The sequence below is a fragment of the Alosa pseudoharengus genome, unplaced genomic scaffold (assembly GCF_046254945.1).
Source record: "Alosa pseudoharengus isolate Yale_2024_CS ecotype anadromous, Long Island Sound unplaced genomic scaffold, YU_APseudo_1.1 YU_APseudo_1.1_scf_10, whole genome shotgun sequence".
NCBI lineage: Eukaryota > Metazoa > Chordata > Actinopteri > Clupeiformes > Clupeidae > Alosa > Alosa pseudoharengus.
The window spans coordinates 6,015,639-6,032,500 of record NW_027468565.1 but is presented as its reverse complement, the minus strand read 5'-3'; the positions used below and the strand labels follow the sequence as shown (position 1 = coordinate 6,032,500).

General features: G+C 44.1%; 1 protein-coding gene across 1 annotated transcript in view; it reads right to left on the bottom strand.

The window, feature by feature from the left end:
* Positions 1–16,113, bottom strand: part of igf1ra (insulin-like growth factor 1a receptor) — a 100,203-nt gene extending 84,090 nt beyond the window's left edge. Inside the window, exons 1-2 of the mRNA XM_076262249.1 lie at positions 15,138–16,113; positions 2,614–3,177 (exon numbers count right to left, since the gene is read on the bottom strand). Of these exons, the coding sequence (XP_076118364.1) occupies positions 2,614–3,177; positions 15,138–15,231 (658 nt within the window). The 5' untranslated portion in view covers positions 15,232–16,113. The remainder of the gene's footprint in view (positions 1–2,613; positions 3,178–15,137) is intronic.
* Between the last annotated feature and the right edge of the window lie 749 nt (positions 16,114–16,862).

Sequence of the window (16,862 nt, the reverse complement as noted above, 5' to 3'; positions counted from 1 at the left end):
TGACACATACCGGTACATTGAGCATTGTATACACACACACACACACACACACACTGACACATACATTGAGTAGTGTACACACACACACACACACACACACACACTGACACATACATTGAGTAGTGTACACACACACACACACACTGACACATACATTGAGAAGTGTACACACACACACACACACACACACAAACAAAGCTAGCTGGGAGCACAGAGGCAGTGGAGTGTGTGGGGCGAGGAGGACAGCATCTCTAAGCGCTGTAATTAGAGAGCAGGGCCACTGATCCAGATTGACTGCAAGAAAGGAAAAGAGAAGGAGAAAAAAACAGCCCAGCGTGCCCTTGAAGAAACATCTGTGCTCTAGAAAAACAAGGCAATTATACCGCCAGCGAGCAAGGGAGACAGAGAGAGAGACAGAGAGAGATAGAAAGAGAGAGAGAGAAAGAGAGGAGAGAGATAGGGTGAGGGAGAGAGAAAGAGGAAAGAGAGACACTGACAGAGGGAAGAAAAGGAGAAGAATAGAAAAGAAAGGGAGAGAGAGAGGAAGAGAGGGAGGAGAGTCGGTGGTTCACAGGAACGGCTGCCTGGGAGTCCTGCACTCGGTGACATTTGAAAGACGCCGCGTCCCCTAACACTTGTCCACTCAGGAAGCCAGGCTTCTGCTCTGACGCCACCGAGTCCACCCATCCCCCCAAAAGCAACAAACATGCGCACACACACACACACACTCACACACACACACACACACAGCAGACATTGCCTCTGCGCCGGCACTCCTTGGCGTCCACCTACTGTTATCTTGCCAGTAGAGACAGATAGAAAGACAGAGAGAGAGAGAGAGAGAGAGAGAGAGAACAGAGAGGGAGAGAAGGAGAAAGCGGCTCTTTGAAGCTTATCTCTTTCCCTGTTGAAGCCGCCAACCTCCTCACTTTTAGCCGCCATCACCTTCTGCTGCACTTCGCCTCTAAAGGAAAAGTATCTTTCTCTCTCTCTCTCTCTTTCTCTCTCTCTCTCTGTATCTATGTCATTCTTCCTCCCCCATTAGGTCAACACTCTGTCTCTCTCTCTCTCTCTCTCTGTATCCTCCTGACTAGGTCTAACCTATGACTAAAAAGAGACTGGATAACCCTGCCCTGTCCTCTATAACCAACTGTCTAACAGTCTCCCCCTCCTAAGCTAAGCACTGCGGTCGCAAGTGGACAGGTGCTTCTTTATTCAAGAGTTTTGTATAAAAAGAAAGAGAGAGAGAACAAGAAGAAGAAGAAGGACTGACAGAGACAGTGTGTCCCTCTGTTCTTGCCGTTGTTGTGTGTTGGCAGATGAGAAGAAAGGCGACCTGGCTTGTCGGCCACACAGCAGTGCGGAGCATGACTGGGAAGCCCTGGAGTCCAAGGATGACTCACCGTCACCTCCCCCCTCAAGAGCCACTCTTCCCAGAAGACGTTACCACAGCAAACAGGTGTGCAGGGGAAAGGTGTGTGTGTGTGGGGGGGGGGGGTGGATGTTTGGGGGGGGGGGGGGCAGGTATAGGCTTGTCCCTGGATGAGGCTGGAGAGGAGGGCTTCAGATGACTCAGTAGACCTAATAGCCACCCTCTCGCTCTCTTTCTCTTTCTCTCTCTTTCTCTCTCTTTCTCTCCCTATCACTCTCTATCATCTCTCTCTTTCTATTTGTTTTCAACTGTTTTCAATTTCCAAGACAAATCCTTGTGTTCATAAATTCATGCAAACCTATACATGACACCCATATCACCAGGGATATCAGGGTAAATAATTCACACACACACACACACACACACACACACACACACACACACACACACACACATACACACACACACACACACACACACTTTTCTTAGCAAACAGCTTGTTGAGTATCGTTTTTTTCGAGGGCGATTATGTTTTGCTTTTTCCTTTGGGGGCCGATAAGATGAAAGCTCTACCTGAAACTGTCTGTTGTTGCCATAAAGGCCTTAATTAATTGCGCCGCCCGTAAACTCATTCAGTGCGCGCTGTGAGAGCAGATAAGACTAACTCAATATTTACATGATGGGTCCTGCCTGGCTGACTCTCCAAAGCTCTCAGTACCAAACAGAGACGCCAGGCTTTTATTACATACGCAGAAGCACACACACACACACACACACACACACACACACACACATTCACACACCAAAACAGTCTACCCTGTTCCCTAATGTGTCTCAGACCAATTAAATCCTGAGGAATCCCTATGTAGCACAGAAAGCTATTTTGCAGTTGTCCAAATACTCGTTTTCTGTAGACTACTATGGCTTCATCACGTGAAACCAGCACTCTGTCCTGCTCCTGCTTGTCACAGCTGAATCTTTGAAAACAAAGCCAAAGCACCCCCAAGCTTAACAGCAGACACCCATCCCAAATCGAGCATTTTAAAACAACTGTTCCTCAAACAAGATCATGTCAGAAGAACTAAACCTGCTGGCCTGGAGGCAAACTTAGAACCAGAACAACTTCAGTGTGGAAGGAGCCAGCATCAGCTGAACCCAACCAGTCACCAGTGGATGGATACTTCTCTGGGTTGGCTGGCTCTTTGCAAACTTTCCAAACAGTACTAAGAGCACCTGCTTACCTTTCTGACAGTGGTTGGCCGTCCAGCAGCGGTGGCTGTAGTGGTCATTGAAGCTAGTCTTGATGCACTCAGGCTGTCCATCCATGATACCCGGGCACACGTCGCCACACTCCGTCGTCTGCTTGTTGCCCACGATGAAGTTGTTGTTGTTGTCCATGATGAGCGACCAATCCACCGAGTTCAGATAGCACAGCTCGGGGTTCTTCTCGATCAGGATGGCGCCGCGCGTGATGTTCCGCAGGCTGTACAGGCCGATGTCCTTGAGGCTGGTCATCTCGAAGATGACCAGCGCATAGTTGTAGAAGAGGTTGCGGCCGCGGATGACGCTGAGGTTGGGGAAGAGCGTGCTGAGGCTGTCCAGGCCCGAGACGCGGAAGAGCAGCAGGTAGTCGGTGATGACGGTGAGCTTGGGGAAGCTGAGCGTTCGGAAGACCTCCTGATTGAGGTGGTTGGTCTTGTCGCCGATGAGCAGGATCTGCAGGTAGCCCTCCACCACCGTGCAGTTCTCCAGTAGCCGTGTGAACTCGCGGATGTCATTGCGGATGTCGACGTTCAGACCACAGACTAGAATGGGGAGAGAAAGAGAGGGAGAGAGAGAAAACAGGACAGAAAAAGAGAGTGAAATTAGTTTGAAGTCAGAAAATTAATACAAAACAACCAATTTGCATCAAGCAGCAAGGTTGTAAAACTGTACATTACATATTTAGACCTATCTTTTCTGTCCTCGTCCAAAGATGATAGTGTTACAGTTGAAAGAGCAAGAGAGACAACAAAGATGATTGTAATGCTGCCAAATGTTTTTTCCTCATTCAACCAGAGGCTGAAGTGGTGAAAAGTTACATGAAGTTACACTGTCAGCCACACTCACTGTTTTCCAGAAGAATTGAGAAGAATACAAATCTACTCATTGTGAGGTTAAGCCACCATTGCCAACCCATATCTACGAGCCAGCCTGGCTGATTTGTCCCAAGTATCTGTGACACTGCTAAACAAGTTTGCTGTTCGCTCCCAGAGAGCCCCGTGGGGCATAATCTCATGTGTTACTACTGCGCTATCTGATGCTACCAGGCCCTCACAGAGAATCCCACAACTGAATTCAGGCCATGGTTTAGTGCACTCCCAAGAGGGAGCTCATTGTTGTTTTTGTCACGCTTGTTTTTCTCGCGTCTGTGTTTTTTTTGTGATGACATGATGATGTTCCAAGTGACAACAAATGATACGGACCGCATCCTTACAATGGCTAAGGAGCTGGCCGCCACATCAGCGAGGGCATCCCAGGACAGTTTGACTTTTTGCTTCACTGGAGGCTCTCTCTCTCTCTCTCTCTCTCTCTCTCTCTCTCTCTCTCTCTCTCTCTCTCTATCTCACTTTCTCTCTCTCTCTCTCCCTTTCTCTCTCTCTCTCACACTGAGAGAAGTATGTTTTGGTGGGCCGCTCTGAGCCTACAGCCTGCAGCTAATGCGGGTGGCAGAGGCTTCACCCCACATGCCCTGAGGGTTTATCAGAAAAGAAGGCCGTTCCATCCCGAGGGGAACAACAACAAGGAGACAACAACAGGGCTAAGAACCCACAGCTTAAGGTTAAGCCTTATTGTGTGTACGTGTGTGTGTGTGTGTGTGTGTGTGTGTGTGTGTGTGTGTGTGTGTGTGTGTGTGTGTGTGTGTTTTCATGTGTGTGGTGTGTGTGTGTGTGTGGGTGTGTGTGTGTGTGTGTGTGTGATTTCATGTGTGAGGTGTGTGTGTGTGTGTGTGTTTACATGTGTGTTTTCTGTGTGTGTGTGTGTGTGTGTGTGTGTGTGTGTGTGTGTGTGTGTGTGTGTGTGTGTGTGTGTGTGTGTGTGTGTGTGTGTGTGTGTATGTGTGTGTGTATGTGTGTTTTCATGTGTGAGGTGTGTGTGTTTACATGTGTGTTTTCATGTGTGTGTGTGTGCGTGTGTGTGTGTACTGTGTGTGTGTGTGTGTGTGTGTGTGTGTGTGTGTGTGTGTGTGTGTGTGTGTGTCTGTGTGTGTGTGTGTGCGGATATGCATCTGTGCAAACGTATATATGTGGGTTTTTTTTTTAAACTGCTTTTTTACGATCAGGGGGCCGAGCTAGAAGGGAAAACTGGGGAAGTGGGTTAGCAAGTAGCATCTCCCTGTCATCGTCTGAGTAAGAGCAATAATAAACAGTTAATGGCCAGGGGCCCCTCTCGGAAACACTATCGTCGGTGTGTAAGCGATACCTCCGCTAGGTTACGTGAGGTGGAGGGACCTGAACAATGAGTCCCGCTGAAAGGGCTAAGGTACACCGCGTCTGCATGAGACTGGCATGGATGGACTCATGAATGGCAAATGTGGCTCTAGGGGAGTGGTAAACAAGATGACTGCACCAGAGTGCAAAAAAGTAAGACAAACACAGAAAAGAAAAGGAAAGAAAAGAAAAACAAGAGTTGCTGAATAACTAGATTTTGAAATCTTTGAAAATGTACGTGGTGACAACACATGGTTCTAGTGTTAACAAGGCACCCAAGCCAGAGGAGAGTTGCTCATTTGAGTTCTGTTCCCCTGCCTTCTCTACAACAGCAGAGAGAGGAGGTACAGGTAATAGCAGTCACCACTAATCTAACATTCAGACAATGAAGATCACAGGCTAACTTTCCACCACCACAGGCTCACCGTGGCGGCAGAGATGAGTTCTGAGACAAGGGATGACGCATCGCAGGAGCGTTTTGACATATGAGCTCCTTTGCCTAAACCTTTTAAGGTCTTAGAGTGGCTTACTCTCGCACCGGCTCCTAGTCACGAAGTCATCATGAGACACACACAGGCCTAACCACCCCCCCCTACACACACACACACTCACACATCAGTACCACCCCTGGTCCAAACGGCTTGGGGCCCGTGCAACAGTCAAAAAGGATAACAGGACACAAAACAGCACCACTCACACATAGCATCAGGGCACAAAGCCCCAGCTAGCCACAGAAATTAGTAGCATGCATGTGAGCCACTGTGGCAACAACAAAACCCCCTCCACAGATGATCCTCAAGAGACATGTGTTGAGAACAATCAGAGAAACACAGATATGGGAATTTGAATGGTTTATTTACGTGGATGTCTTTGTGCAACTCATAATAAGATGTGCTTGCTCACTCCCATGTTCAAACACTCTTTCTCTGTCTCTCTCTCTCTTACATACACACACACACACACACACACACACACACACGCACGCACACACACATGCACACACAGACACACACACACACACAACTGCATAACAATGAATGTGTGTCTGGCTATATAAATCCACTTAAAAGGTCCTCCCTGTTCCAACACCTCTACCAAAATAGTAAGTGCATTGTTTATTGAGATGAATGGCTCTCATTTGCTTCCAGTCAGCAGTGTGCGGCTCTCCAAACTTAGAAACCAACACGATTAGCTCCTTGAGAAAAATTGTATTTGCCAACAGCTACCCCCACTACCCCCAGGGCCACTTCACTGATCATCTCAAATGCCCTGGGGCTGCAGTTCTGGAGCTACTGAGCTGCATGTCTCTTTTGTTTCATGAAGAACTCTGTCTCTCTGCTCTTGCTCTTCCAGCAGTGTGTGAGTGTGTGTGTGTATGGGGGGGGGGGGGGGGGGGGGGGGGGTTGGACATACTCAAACACAAAGACTAATTTGTTTGTTGGTAAAGAGAAACTCTAGTCCTCAGTTCCTGTCGGATCCATTAACAAAATCAGACAGTCTACAGTCTGGCAGAGGAAGTTTAGAGAGAGAGAATGAAAAAGAGAGAGAGCAAGAGCAAGAGATAGGATGTCTGTCAGACATGACTATCTGTGATTGCATGAATGAAAAAGGAAGAAGAGGATAATGCAAAGTTATGAAAATAACTATTCAGTTCATGGCATTAGTTAAGAGAGAGAGAGAAAGAAAGAGAGAGAGAGAGAGAAAGAGAGAGAGAATAGGCCGGATGAAGTAAACATCTGAATTCTTTGGTCTAAGCCAGGAAAGGGGAAAAAATAATTTTCTTCTGTATATAAATTACTGTGGCAAACTGCAACGGCAGTTCCAGGTCTCCTGACAGTTCACCCCCTAGTCTTTATCTTTCACCTCTCCGTCTGATCTTTGGCTAGACGTCTGGAGGGCCGGGGTGTTCTGTACACAGAGGTCCTGTCAGTTACACTACAAGGTGTGCCACTCTCTCCCCACCTTCAGTCTTTGACAGCTCCACCAGAAAATCACTTCCAGACCGTGTGACTATGGTAGCCCTCAGGGGACAAGCAAAGCTCATCCCCAGCCTACATGAAAGCCTTGACTCCAGGAGTGGAAGTCGTGCCTTTTTCTCTCTTAACACATCTCCAGCCACTGCCTTCAAGCCAACACATGTACAAAGCAAGTGTGTAATGTGATGATGACAACATAAAAAAACAACATTACTTTGAACAGATATGAAAAACTCAGACATCATTTTGTTTTGCCTCCAAACAGAGAAAACTAATGGAATTCATGTTTGCCATTTTCTATTGTTGTGCTTTTGTATTTGTTGCTAACTAGACACAACAACACAACATGTCTCCTGTCATTCACTTTTTGTAATGGTAGTGGTGGTGCTGCAAAGTGAAACATGGCAGTGTTACAAATGTGACCTTGGGAATCAAGGCCAGCTGGGTTAGTATACTTTGCTGATAAGTATTCAATGTTGGCAGAGCTTCATGAAGATAACCCAAATATGTCTGTCAGAGGAAGAATAATAACAGCCATAACTGGAGAGGCACCCAAAGAGCAGACATCCGTCAAGGCCAAATGCCATATGTCGCAACATTAACAAAAGCGAAACAGACAAACCACCTTCAAAGCATAACCTTCTTGGGGAAGGTGACAAAAGGTGACAAAAATAACAACTAGGCATGAGAATCTAGGCATGATCACTAATCAGATTGCAAGCAAAATATAAGCTGTGTGAAGTCAGAAAAGGGTAAAGTAACTATGATATTACAGCCTTCCTAAAATCCAGTCATGTCCTCACGGAAATAAAACTCACCAATACCAATAACAATTTATCTGTAATGTCCAAAAACCTGACATGAGTTACATGAAGCTATACTGCACTGGCAGGAGTGTGAAACAAAGCACACAATGTTCAAATGCCTGAGGAACAATAGGTCACCTAGATGCAGCCATTTCCCACTCATACGCAGCCAAGCATAACCCAAATAGCAGCCTCTTCCTTCTCCACTGAGTTTCACACCAATGTATGAGCAGCCCTATCTGGTCCATTCCATTCCCAGTGTTTACCACTGATAACCTTGGCCTGACCTTCCACCAGAATGCCATTCTTTGTCGCCATAGAGCTCAGAGTTAACGACATGAGGCTCTGAGTACAACAATCCATCTAAAAAGAATAATATAATAATTTAAGTTACTGTAGTCAAACTCAACAATGCAGTTTCTTAAGTGACCTTAAGTAATTGATGCCTTAATTAATTAAAGGAAAATTGCGGTTTTTAGCACTTTAAGGCCCTTTTCTGGTTTGTTTTGGATGAACTAGAGTGGTGGACACCAACATTTTGACGATTGGTCCTGTCTCGACTTTTCTGACTCGTTTTGAATCGCCTTTGACTGCTCAGGGTGGCTGCAAACAGGCATACTGTAGGCTACTCAAACATGTCCTAAAACAACCCTTAACGTTCGTTTTCAAAACTGTGCAACTCACCGAGTGATTAGTGGAGTTTGTTGACTATTAAAAGCAAATATATAGGCGCAATGTATGATTTCCAGCCGTCTTATTTGCTAGGCCTATTGTGGAACTATTTATTCAGACACCTCACAACCCTGTATAAACTTCCGCTCAATATTTGAACCTGAAGCATAGATGGTGGCGCAGTAATATCAACATGCAATGAGTCTTCCAACAGAAATCAATGGGATTTTACAAAATGGCAAATAAAACACGACAGAAACTGTATTTCGCTATGCTACTTGTTTTGGAACATCAACGAACACCACTAACCACTCGGTGATTTGCAGTTTTTAAAACGAACGTTAAGGGTGGTTTTAGGACATGTTTGAGTAGCCTACTACAGTATGCCTGTTGGCAGCCACCCAGCAGTCAAAGGCGATTCAAAACGGGTCAGAAAAGTCGAGACAGGACCAATCGTCAAAATGTCGGTGTCCACCACTCTAGTTCATCCAAAACAAACCAGAAAAGGGCCTTAAAGTGCTAAAAACCGGAATTTTCCTTTAAGTAAAATAGCATGCTAAATCACAGGCATAAAAGTCTTTTTTCCAGTGTCCTTCATAAGGTCATATTCAAATTTGTCTAACTACAAACATGCTTATCTGGATTGGTGTGTTATATACACCAATCTCCATGAAGCTGTTGTCAGGTAAAACATACAAAAGGTGTAAAGAACGTATTAATGGAACACAATCTAGCTGCCTCCCAGAGAGAACATTTAGCTTTATTACAATTACAAAAGACAAAATAGCTAACAAAACATTGCTTTCATGATATATAGTCTCTAAATGAGCAGTCTCACTGTTGTGACTATATCAGGGTAAGTCATTTAAAACTCTTCTCCTATACAAGAACTAGTTTATGACTGATTGACATGTTTAAGGGAGTCAGTCACCAACATCAAGGCCCGTTAAGTCCTTTGGGACAGTATATTGTGGCCAGTTTATCAGAGGTTACTGGAACCATTTTGCCGTCCATTAATAAGGGACCATTCTCGGAAACAGGGACATAATTGCAACGGTTTTCCGGAGTTTTCACAGCAAACTGCTGTAAATCTGTTCCGGCACAGGAAGCATTACTTTTCCATTGTTTTTTTTTAGGATCGTGATGTGATACAACCCAGTGCACAACTTGGATTGACATCTCACAGCTCAACAACCCAACACCAATTTTTGCTGTCTCTTTCCTTGTGAAAACTACAGCAAAGGTCCCTGGGAGCCAACATCAGTAGCCTCCATTTGCTTCCCCTGCACCCGTATTCAGCAAGTCTTCAGCAGACAGCAATCAGCTCAACTCTGCAGCGGTCAGAGAAACAGCAGGAGGAGAAGCAGCACTGGTCACTCTAACCCCCCGCACCCACCCCCTCTCCCTCTTCCCGTGCCTAACGTCCACCCCCACCCTCTGACACCTGCTACCTCCACTAAGCTTAATCCCCGGCATGCTGGAAGTCATCTGCCTACAAGGCTGGTGCTTCGGCGCTTCCTGGACAAGCGCTCCAGTGCCTCAAAAAGGTCTCAGCTCAAGTGTCAAGAGCCCAGCTGGCAATGACACACTCCACTCATCTATGGCAAGCATTCAGACTCGCTCACAGCAGTACCTTACCATAACTCCCAGAGCTGCATTTGCCATGAAGGGGTGTGAACATGTTGATATCTGTGACACATCAAAACAACATGCGAGTGTTGATGAATTTTTATCTTGATTTTCAGGATTTTCTGTCCAGCTCTTTCTCATAAAACATAGTGTTAATTATTGCAAACATGCCTTTCCAACTGCTGACTTACAATACAACACATGAGAAATTTCATATGCATTCGGCTTTAAACTTGACTAATAGACAACTTCTATCTAATACGCTGTGATCATATTTTAGAACCACCTTCCTAAGGAATGTCTGAACACAGAAATATCATTACCACCTTCACTAAGTTGGAGTGGATTTCTCAAAATGCTTTACATAAGTTGTGTTCAGGCAGCTGATTATAATTACAATGTTACGATAGGCTTATGAACTATTAAAAAAACACTTCCATTTTGATGCAGAGATACAAATGGTAGTAAGAGGAAACAAGCAGACACAGAGGCTCTCTTGTTGTCAATGAACTATTTTAACCTTTTTCATCTGCACAATGAGAAAATATCAGGTAGGGATTATCTCTAGCACAAGCTGCCTGCTCTTTCATGTTATGCATCATTTGTCAGGCAGCAAAAGGAGACATTAAGCTAATCCTGCTCATATAGCCAGCACTGCTACAGGAGACGATGATGAAGGCAGGTCCCCCAAGCTTGGCCGCGATTGGACGTGACGTCACAGACCCCATCTGGCAGCTTGCGAGAGTCGTGAGGGCAGCATGTGTGTCGTCATCGACGACAGCCACTTACGCGCGCGCACGCACACACACACAGAGGCGTCAGCGAGCAATGCTGCTGACACACTTTCTCTCCTGGCAAAAAGGAGACTGAGAAGGAGTCATTGGCGCTAGCGTGGGGCAGCGTGGTGTCCAGCACTCAGGCAATCGTGGGACGTGGACAGCACTGGGGTGCAAAGGCACGACAGCACCCAGGCTTGATGGCTGGTGCACAGGGAGATGTGCACGCCACATATTAGTAAATGAGAAAGGGGAAGCAAGAGAGAGAGAGAGAGATGAGGAGGGATGAGACACACAGCTGCAGGTTCCTCCACAGAGATCAGCGAAATACGCTTACCCTCCCTCGCACGTTAAGCAATGAATGTTTTGTGTGTGTGTGTGTGTGTGTGTGTGTGTGTGTGTGTGTGTGTGTGTTGTGTATGTGTGTTTGTGTAATGATATACATCTCTTGGTGCACATGTGACACTACATGAGTGTGTGTGTATGTGTGTGTGTGGTGTGTGTGGCTGAGTGAGTGTCCTTAACTCCTCATTCTCTGCTGCCTTAGCTCACACTACAGCTACAGAGGAGACACTCTCTCTGCAGCAAGAGGCCGCCCAGGGCCCAGCGACCGCCCGTGTGAACAGCGAAGGTCCAATAAAACCGTTCACAAACTCTCCACTCTTCCAATCAACAAAACCATGTCTGTTTCCCCTCACTGAATGTATTTTTATATGTACTATTTTCAAACCTCAGAGTTTCTACGCTCTCTCTCTCTCTCTCTCTCTCTCTCTCTCTCTCTCTCTCTCAATGAACCGTGGAGTCTTGTTTGCTGTACACTTGGAAGCTATGGCATGGAAAGTTTACTGTGGTGAACATGAAAGAAGATTTAATTACATTTTATTAGCCTGACCAGATTATTAAAACGAATGGGGTGAAAAGGCAGTGTAAGAGACTAAAGAGCAGGACCATTCATTCAGCTAGCTTAGTTTTTATCCTGGGAATTTTGCACTGTAGGACGTCTAATAGGGCCTATACTGTAGATGTTTAAAAATGTTTCAAATCAAATTTTTTTTTTCAACAATCAACTTAACAATTTTCAATTTCTAGCAATAAAACCAAGAACATGTGAGTGATAATTATGCCATATATAATATTACTAAGTTCAATTCAATAACGTCAAATTAGATTGCATTGTGCCCCAACCACAAATAAAAGACGTTCCTCCGTATCATCATGTGTTTAGGTCCTCTCAACCTTCCTGGACTTCCTTCACTCTGAAGAAACGGAGCCATGATCTATACAGGCTGACATTACCAATCAGAGAAACACAATCAGGATGGAACAAATGTTTAATAATGCCACCTCCTGTTTAAATTCATAATATGTACTCTGGGGTCTTCCCATTTTAGACAACAGATGCCTTGATTTTAGTCAGAGCACCCGTCAATGTAAGCCTCCCTGTGATGCATTGTGCTTAACGCAAATATCTATTTTATTTCCTGTTTAACCAGGTCTGAATAAACCACATGGCTCTATCCATATAGACATATGGCACTTGACCCATTGTTTGGTTGGTAAATTGAGAGTTGTTCCTCAGCAAGTGCTTCAGGCATGTTTACTTCTTTACCAAGCATTCTAAACAATGGAATTCCAAGTCAAATGGCCTACTCTTCTGTGGGTGATGAAAAATAATGTTAAATATCATTAAATATCATTACAAGTTCTAAATGGGAAGCTTTGGAAACTGAATCAGGTTTGGTTCCAGCAGCAAGTAATTTTTCTCTTTTATTTAGAAGACCCTTATTATCTATGGAATGATGGCAAGACTCGGCTACCCCCACCTATTTGCTCATTGTGTCCCATACTGGGGGTCCTGCTCTCAGTGGGGTGTTGAGGAAAGGTCACCGAGACACTGCCACTGGGCAGGGGACATATATGACTGGCCGCAGTGGTCAATGGTTTTGAATTGAGTCTCTCTCCTTTTGGCATGCAAATACAGGACTCGGCTTGGTCCATTTTTCTTGTGAGGATCACCTCAGCACAACGTTCTCCCCCTCAGACACTCCACACAAAAACATCCCGCACAGACAACCAACACATCAATGGCCACTACCGGCAGCACACTCACAGTCTCATTCAGAATCAATTAACTCAATGCTGAAACAAAGAGGGACAGAAGAAAAACAACAATTCCCTCCTCCACCTCAGTCACTGACAGAAAACACCACAACTTCTTCAAACAGACATCTGTAGAAAAGTAGCCTAGACAATACCAGCCAGTGAGTCATTTATCCTCACCGATGCAAATGTCAGAAAATCCCAAGACATATGGTAAGACAAATAAGAATAGCAGCAAATTAATATGCGAGTTGCAAATTGTTGACCAAAATCAAAAAGAAGAGAAGAGAGAAAAAACTTTCACAATGAATTCCATATAGAAAGAATGTATCCAAAACAATAACTCAAGCAGTCTTAACATCAGGTAATGTTGCCCTACAAATGTTAATGTTTGGAAAAAGTTAAACTAAGAACAAAGTGGCCGATTCATATCCTATCTTATAGAGGCATGAATCAGTGACTTAGTGGCAGTCATCAAACATCCCTTACAAGCTCACCTCATGACTGTGCTGGCCCAGCAACTACTAGTCAGCCTGTTGATACACAAATATCCCTCCTCAACTAAGCCTAAATCTTATCTTTAGTTGAAGAGGATATAAAGCAACTGTCACAATTATACAGTTGAATGGATGCTGACATTGGAAATCGTTTTGATCGCATATGTGAAGCCGGGTCTTGATCATAGTCTGCTCTTGCATTGCTTCTCAAGAAAACAAGACCATAGTTTTCAAGTTTTTGAAGTGTTGACTAAATCACCCATCTTATTTATTGGCCAGTATAGACAGTCTGTGTTTGCGATGTTTTACAATGGGCTTCAAAATCTATTTTGCTGTATTTAAGACCCAGCATCAGTGTTTTGTTAAGAAAAGATGAAAATGGATTAGTTAATTCTGTGACACACCTTGGCTAGCCTACTGCATATGACTTCACTTGAATAAATGAATATTAGTTCTATCATGATGACAGGATCTTGCACATTTATAGGTAGCCTAATTTAGATTTAGATTTTAGTCTTCTCGGGTCTAACAGGCTACATCTTCCCAATGGAGAAACACGATTTGCTGCTTTAAAAACTTCCTCGAAGGCTACACTCACCCACTCTTAACTCTAGCCTATTTGTTTTCTCCATAATGTCTATCTTTTTGGCATCCAAATTCTGATTTCCCGAAACCATTTGAGTCATTTTGTTGACGCCACCTTCTAATTAAGGAACAATTTAGAAGGATGTGTGATTTGTAAGCACGCAGCCAACCACAGATCTCTGCCTGAGATCTCCCTGGGACCTACAGCTTGAAAACAGCAAGCTGTAAACGACTGAATTTCTGCTGATGGAATGTAGCTTTTCAGACATGGGTTATGCGACGAATTTCTCGGAAACGGTTACAAAAACATTGCCTCAGGCCGATACTATGGCCACATGGTTAAGTTAGAGTAGCCTAGCTTTCTCCGTGACGCAAAGAACAATTCTCTACAGACCCCGTCGCCACCAAACGCTCAAGCCACTCTTCGCTGATTACATTTAACTAAGTGAGTTATATGCCTTCTGTGAGAGGTGGTCCGACATATTAAGCATTTAAAATAGCCTATGCCTATATAATTAATAGGCAGTCATATACAACAATATTTGTGATGAAATAGCGCTATCTAGTTACAGAATGCTCATTTCATGTCTTGTGCATGTGGCTTTGAGTGTCTGCGGCTTTTCATCAGCGTTAGGTTATGGATTGGTGCAAAAAGCAAAACATTTTGTCCAACCATAAGGACAGTTTAACAGTGGCGAATGGTAGCCTTCTCATTAATACGATGTTACCTAGCCTATTTTCCATGACAGACGTAGCCTACACGTCATCAGTGTTGGAAGAGCATCATAAGTCACTCGTTAAGTCAGCATCATGATATCGTTTTATTCATTTGTTCTGTTGCTTGAATGTAAACCATAGTATAACGGATAGTCCAATCTTCACAGCGTGTCTGTTGTCTTGGAAATTCAAGCAAGGATATAAACCAAGACACATTTTTCTTTGCCATTCTGTGTAGGCTATTGCATTCAGGCTCATAGACCAACTAACACAAGGCTTATCGAACTAAATTAATTAGATAGCCCAGGCTATACTCAGCGTCCATTTTCCGTTTAAAATGAATGGAAAAACTTAGAAATCAAAGGTATACGTCTAGGCTATCTGTCAACCTGTAAAGGGCGACTATAATACCCACGTGCTTTAAACACCTATAGGATAAGTCAATCTTTTGATTGACGTATGGGTCTACTGTGAAATCCAAGCACAATAACTGATATAAACAACAACAAGCATAACTGAGCGAATACATTCACTTACTTTCTCCACTGGCGGGCCACATGCAGAGCGTAGAAACAGACAGTAAAAGACCCCAAAATAAGGTCAATTTATCCCGTTCTATTCCAGATTTCATTCCTGTTGAAATTATATCCTTACAAGTAATATTAAGAGTAATTGAAAAGGGGCTTGTTCCTCCAATTTTGTAGGAACGGTATCACTTGTCGTCAGTCCACAAAAAAAGTGATAACCTCACAGTGTTGTTTCAGATCGCTAGAAAGCAGTCCGATCTTGATGGAATGGTTGACCAAATTTCGCGTTCCCAAAAGGGAAACAGTGATAATAAACAAAAACAGTTTTTTTCCTAAAACGACTTTTCACAAATCATCCAAAACATGTCATTATTCCTGCCAACAAAACAACGATTTGTTCAAGGCCGTTAAAAAAATCGAGCCATGAAATCCACTTGAATGATAGTAATCCGCATCTTCAGCCTCCATGTCTTGAAAAAGCACAAGAGACACGAACACTAGCTGAACGGCTAACAGAATAAAAGCTCCTCCACTGAGACACCCGATAAAGAACAGGCTACAACATATGTGTTTCCCAATTCCTTGTATTCTAGAGAACAAGGCTACTGAGGCCTTAGAGGGGAAATCTTAAGGTCAGAACCAGCCGATGGTGATGGTGAGGATATGAATGAAAACGCAGCCCCCCGTTTCAATGCGCCTCTCCGACAGCAGGGCTCGATCCAAAATATCCGCCAGGACTAAAATGGTTTCACCAACTGCACCCCCCGTTTATCCCTCCTCCCTCTTGCTGTCTGTCTTCACTCGCTCTCACGGTCGATGTGTTTTGCTGAGGGAATAGTCCTCTCCTGACGCGCAAAAGCAGAGGTACTCTAAGCTCTGGTACTTAGGGACATACAAATCGGGAATCAGTGGTTGAAATGTTGAAACTTCTTGATTGGTTAGATTTTCTTAACTGTCTTCGCAGGTCCGAACTGCAGTGCTCCGGTAAGCCAGCCTCCTATGTCGGTCTCTGCTCCGTAGAATCACCGCCGTAAACAAGACTCCGCTTTTCTCACACACAAACACACATAATGCTATGTGAGTAAGTGAGGAGGAAAAGACGGAGTGGATCATGGCTCTGTCATTTTAAGATGCTATTTATATTTCCCTTGCCATACCAAAACATCTTGGCAGACGTTACTGACTTTTAGTATAACATTTTTGCTTTAACTGAGTTATTTCAAACGCTCTAAATAGTCACAATGTGACAGCCTACATTTGATAATGATTTATCCTAAAGACCCCATTTCTACCTAAAGTTAGGCCATGTTGTAACCAAGTGAGTGACGCGGGCATAATGCAACATTTAGTGGCTTATAGGCTTCTTCCCAGAAACTGGATATGATGGAAGAACATGAGTTAATGTGTGCACCTTGTAAAGAAACGGGCAAACAACCACCCCATCAAAGGACAAAACAGGAAGCCCATATTGATAACAGCGTTGCTTATTAGAAGACAACTCATGTCGTCTGCCCTTGGCTATGTGAACCTCCTTTCCAAAACGTTTGGTTTAGACATTCAACCGCACTAAAAAATTAACTGACAAATATGCCTCTATGCATCACAAGTACGTTGAATAGGTTGTTCATTACGCATCTTGTCGTAACTTTTTCCCTGACATACTAATAAACAAATATAAACCAGCCTACTGATTTTTTGTTTTGTTTTATTAAGCTGCATCAGTGTAAACCCCATT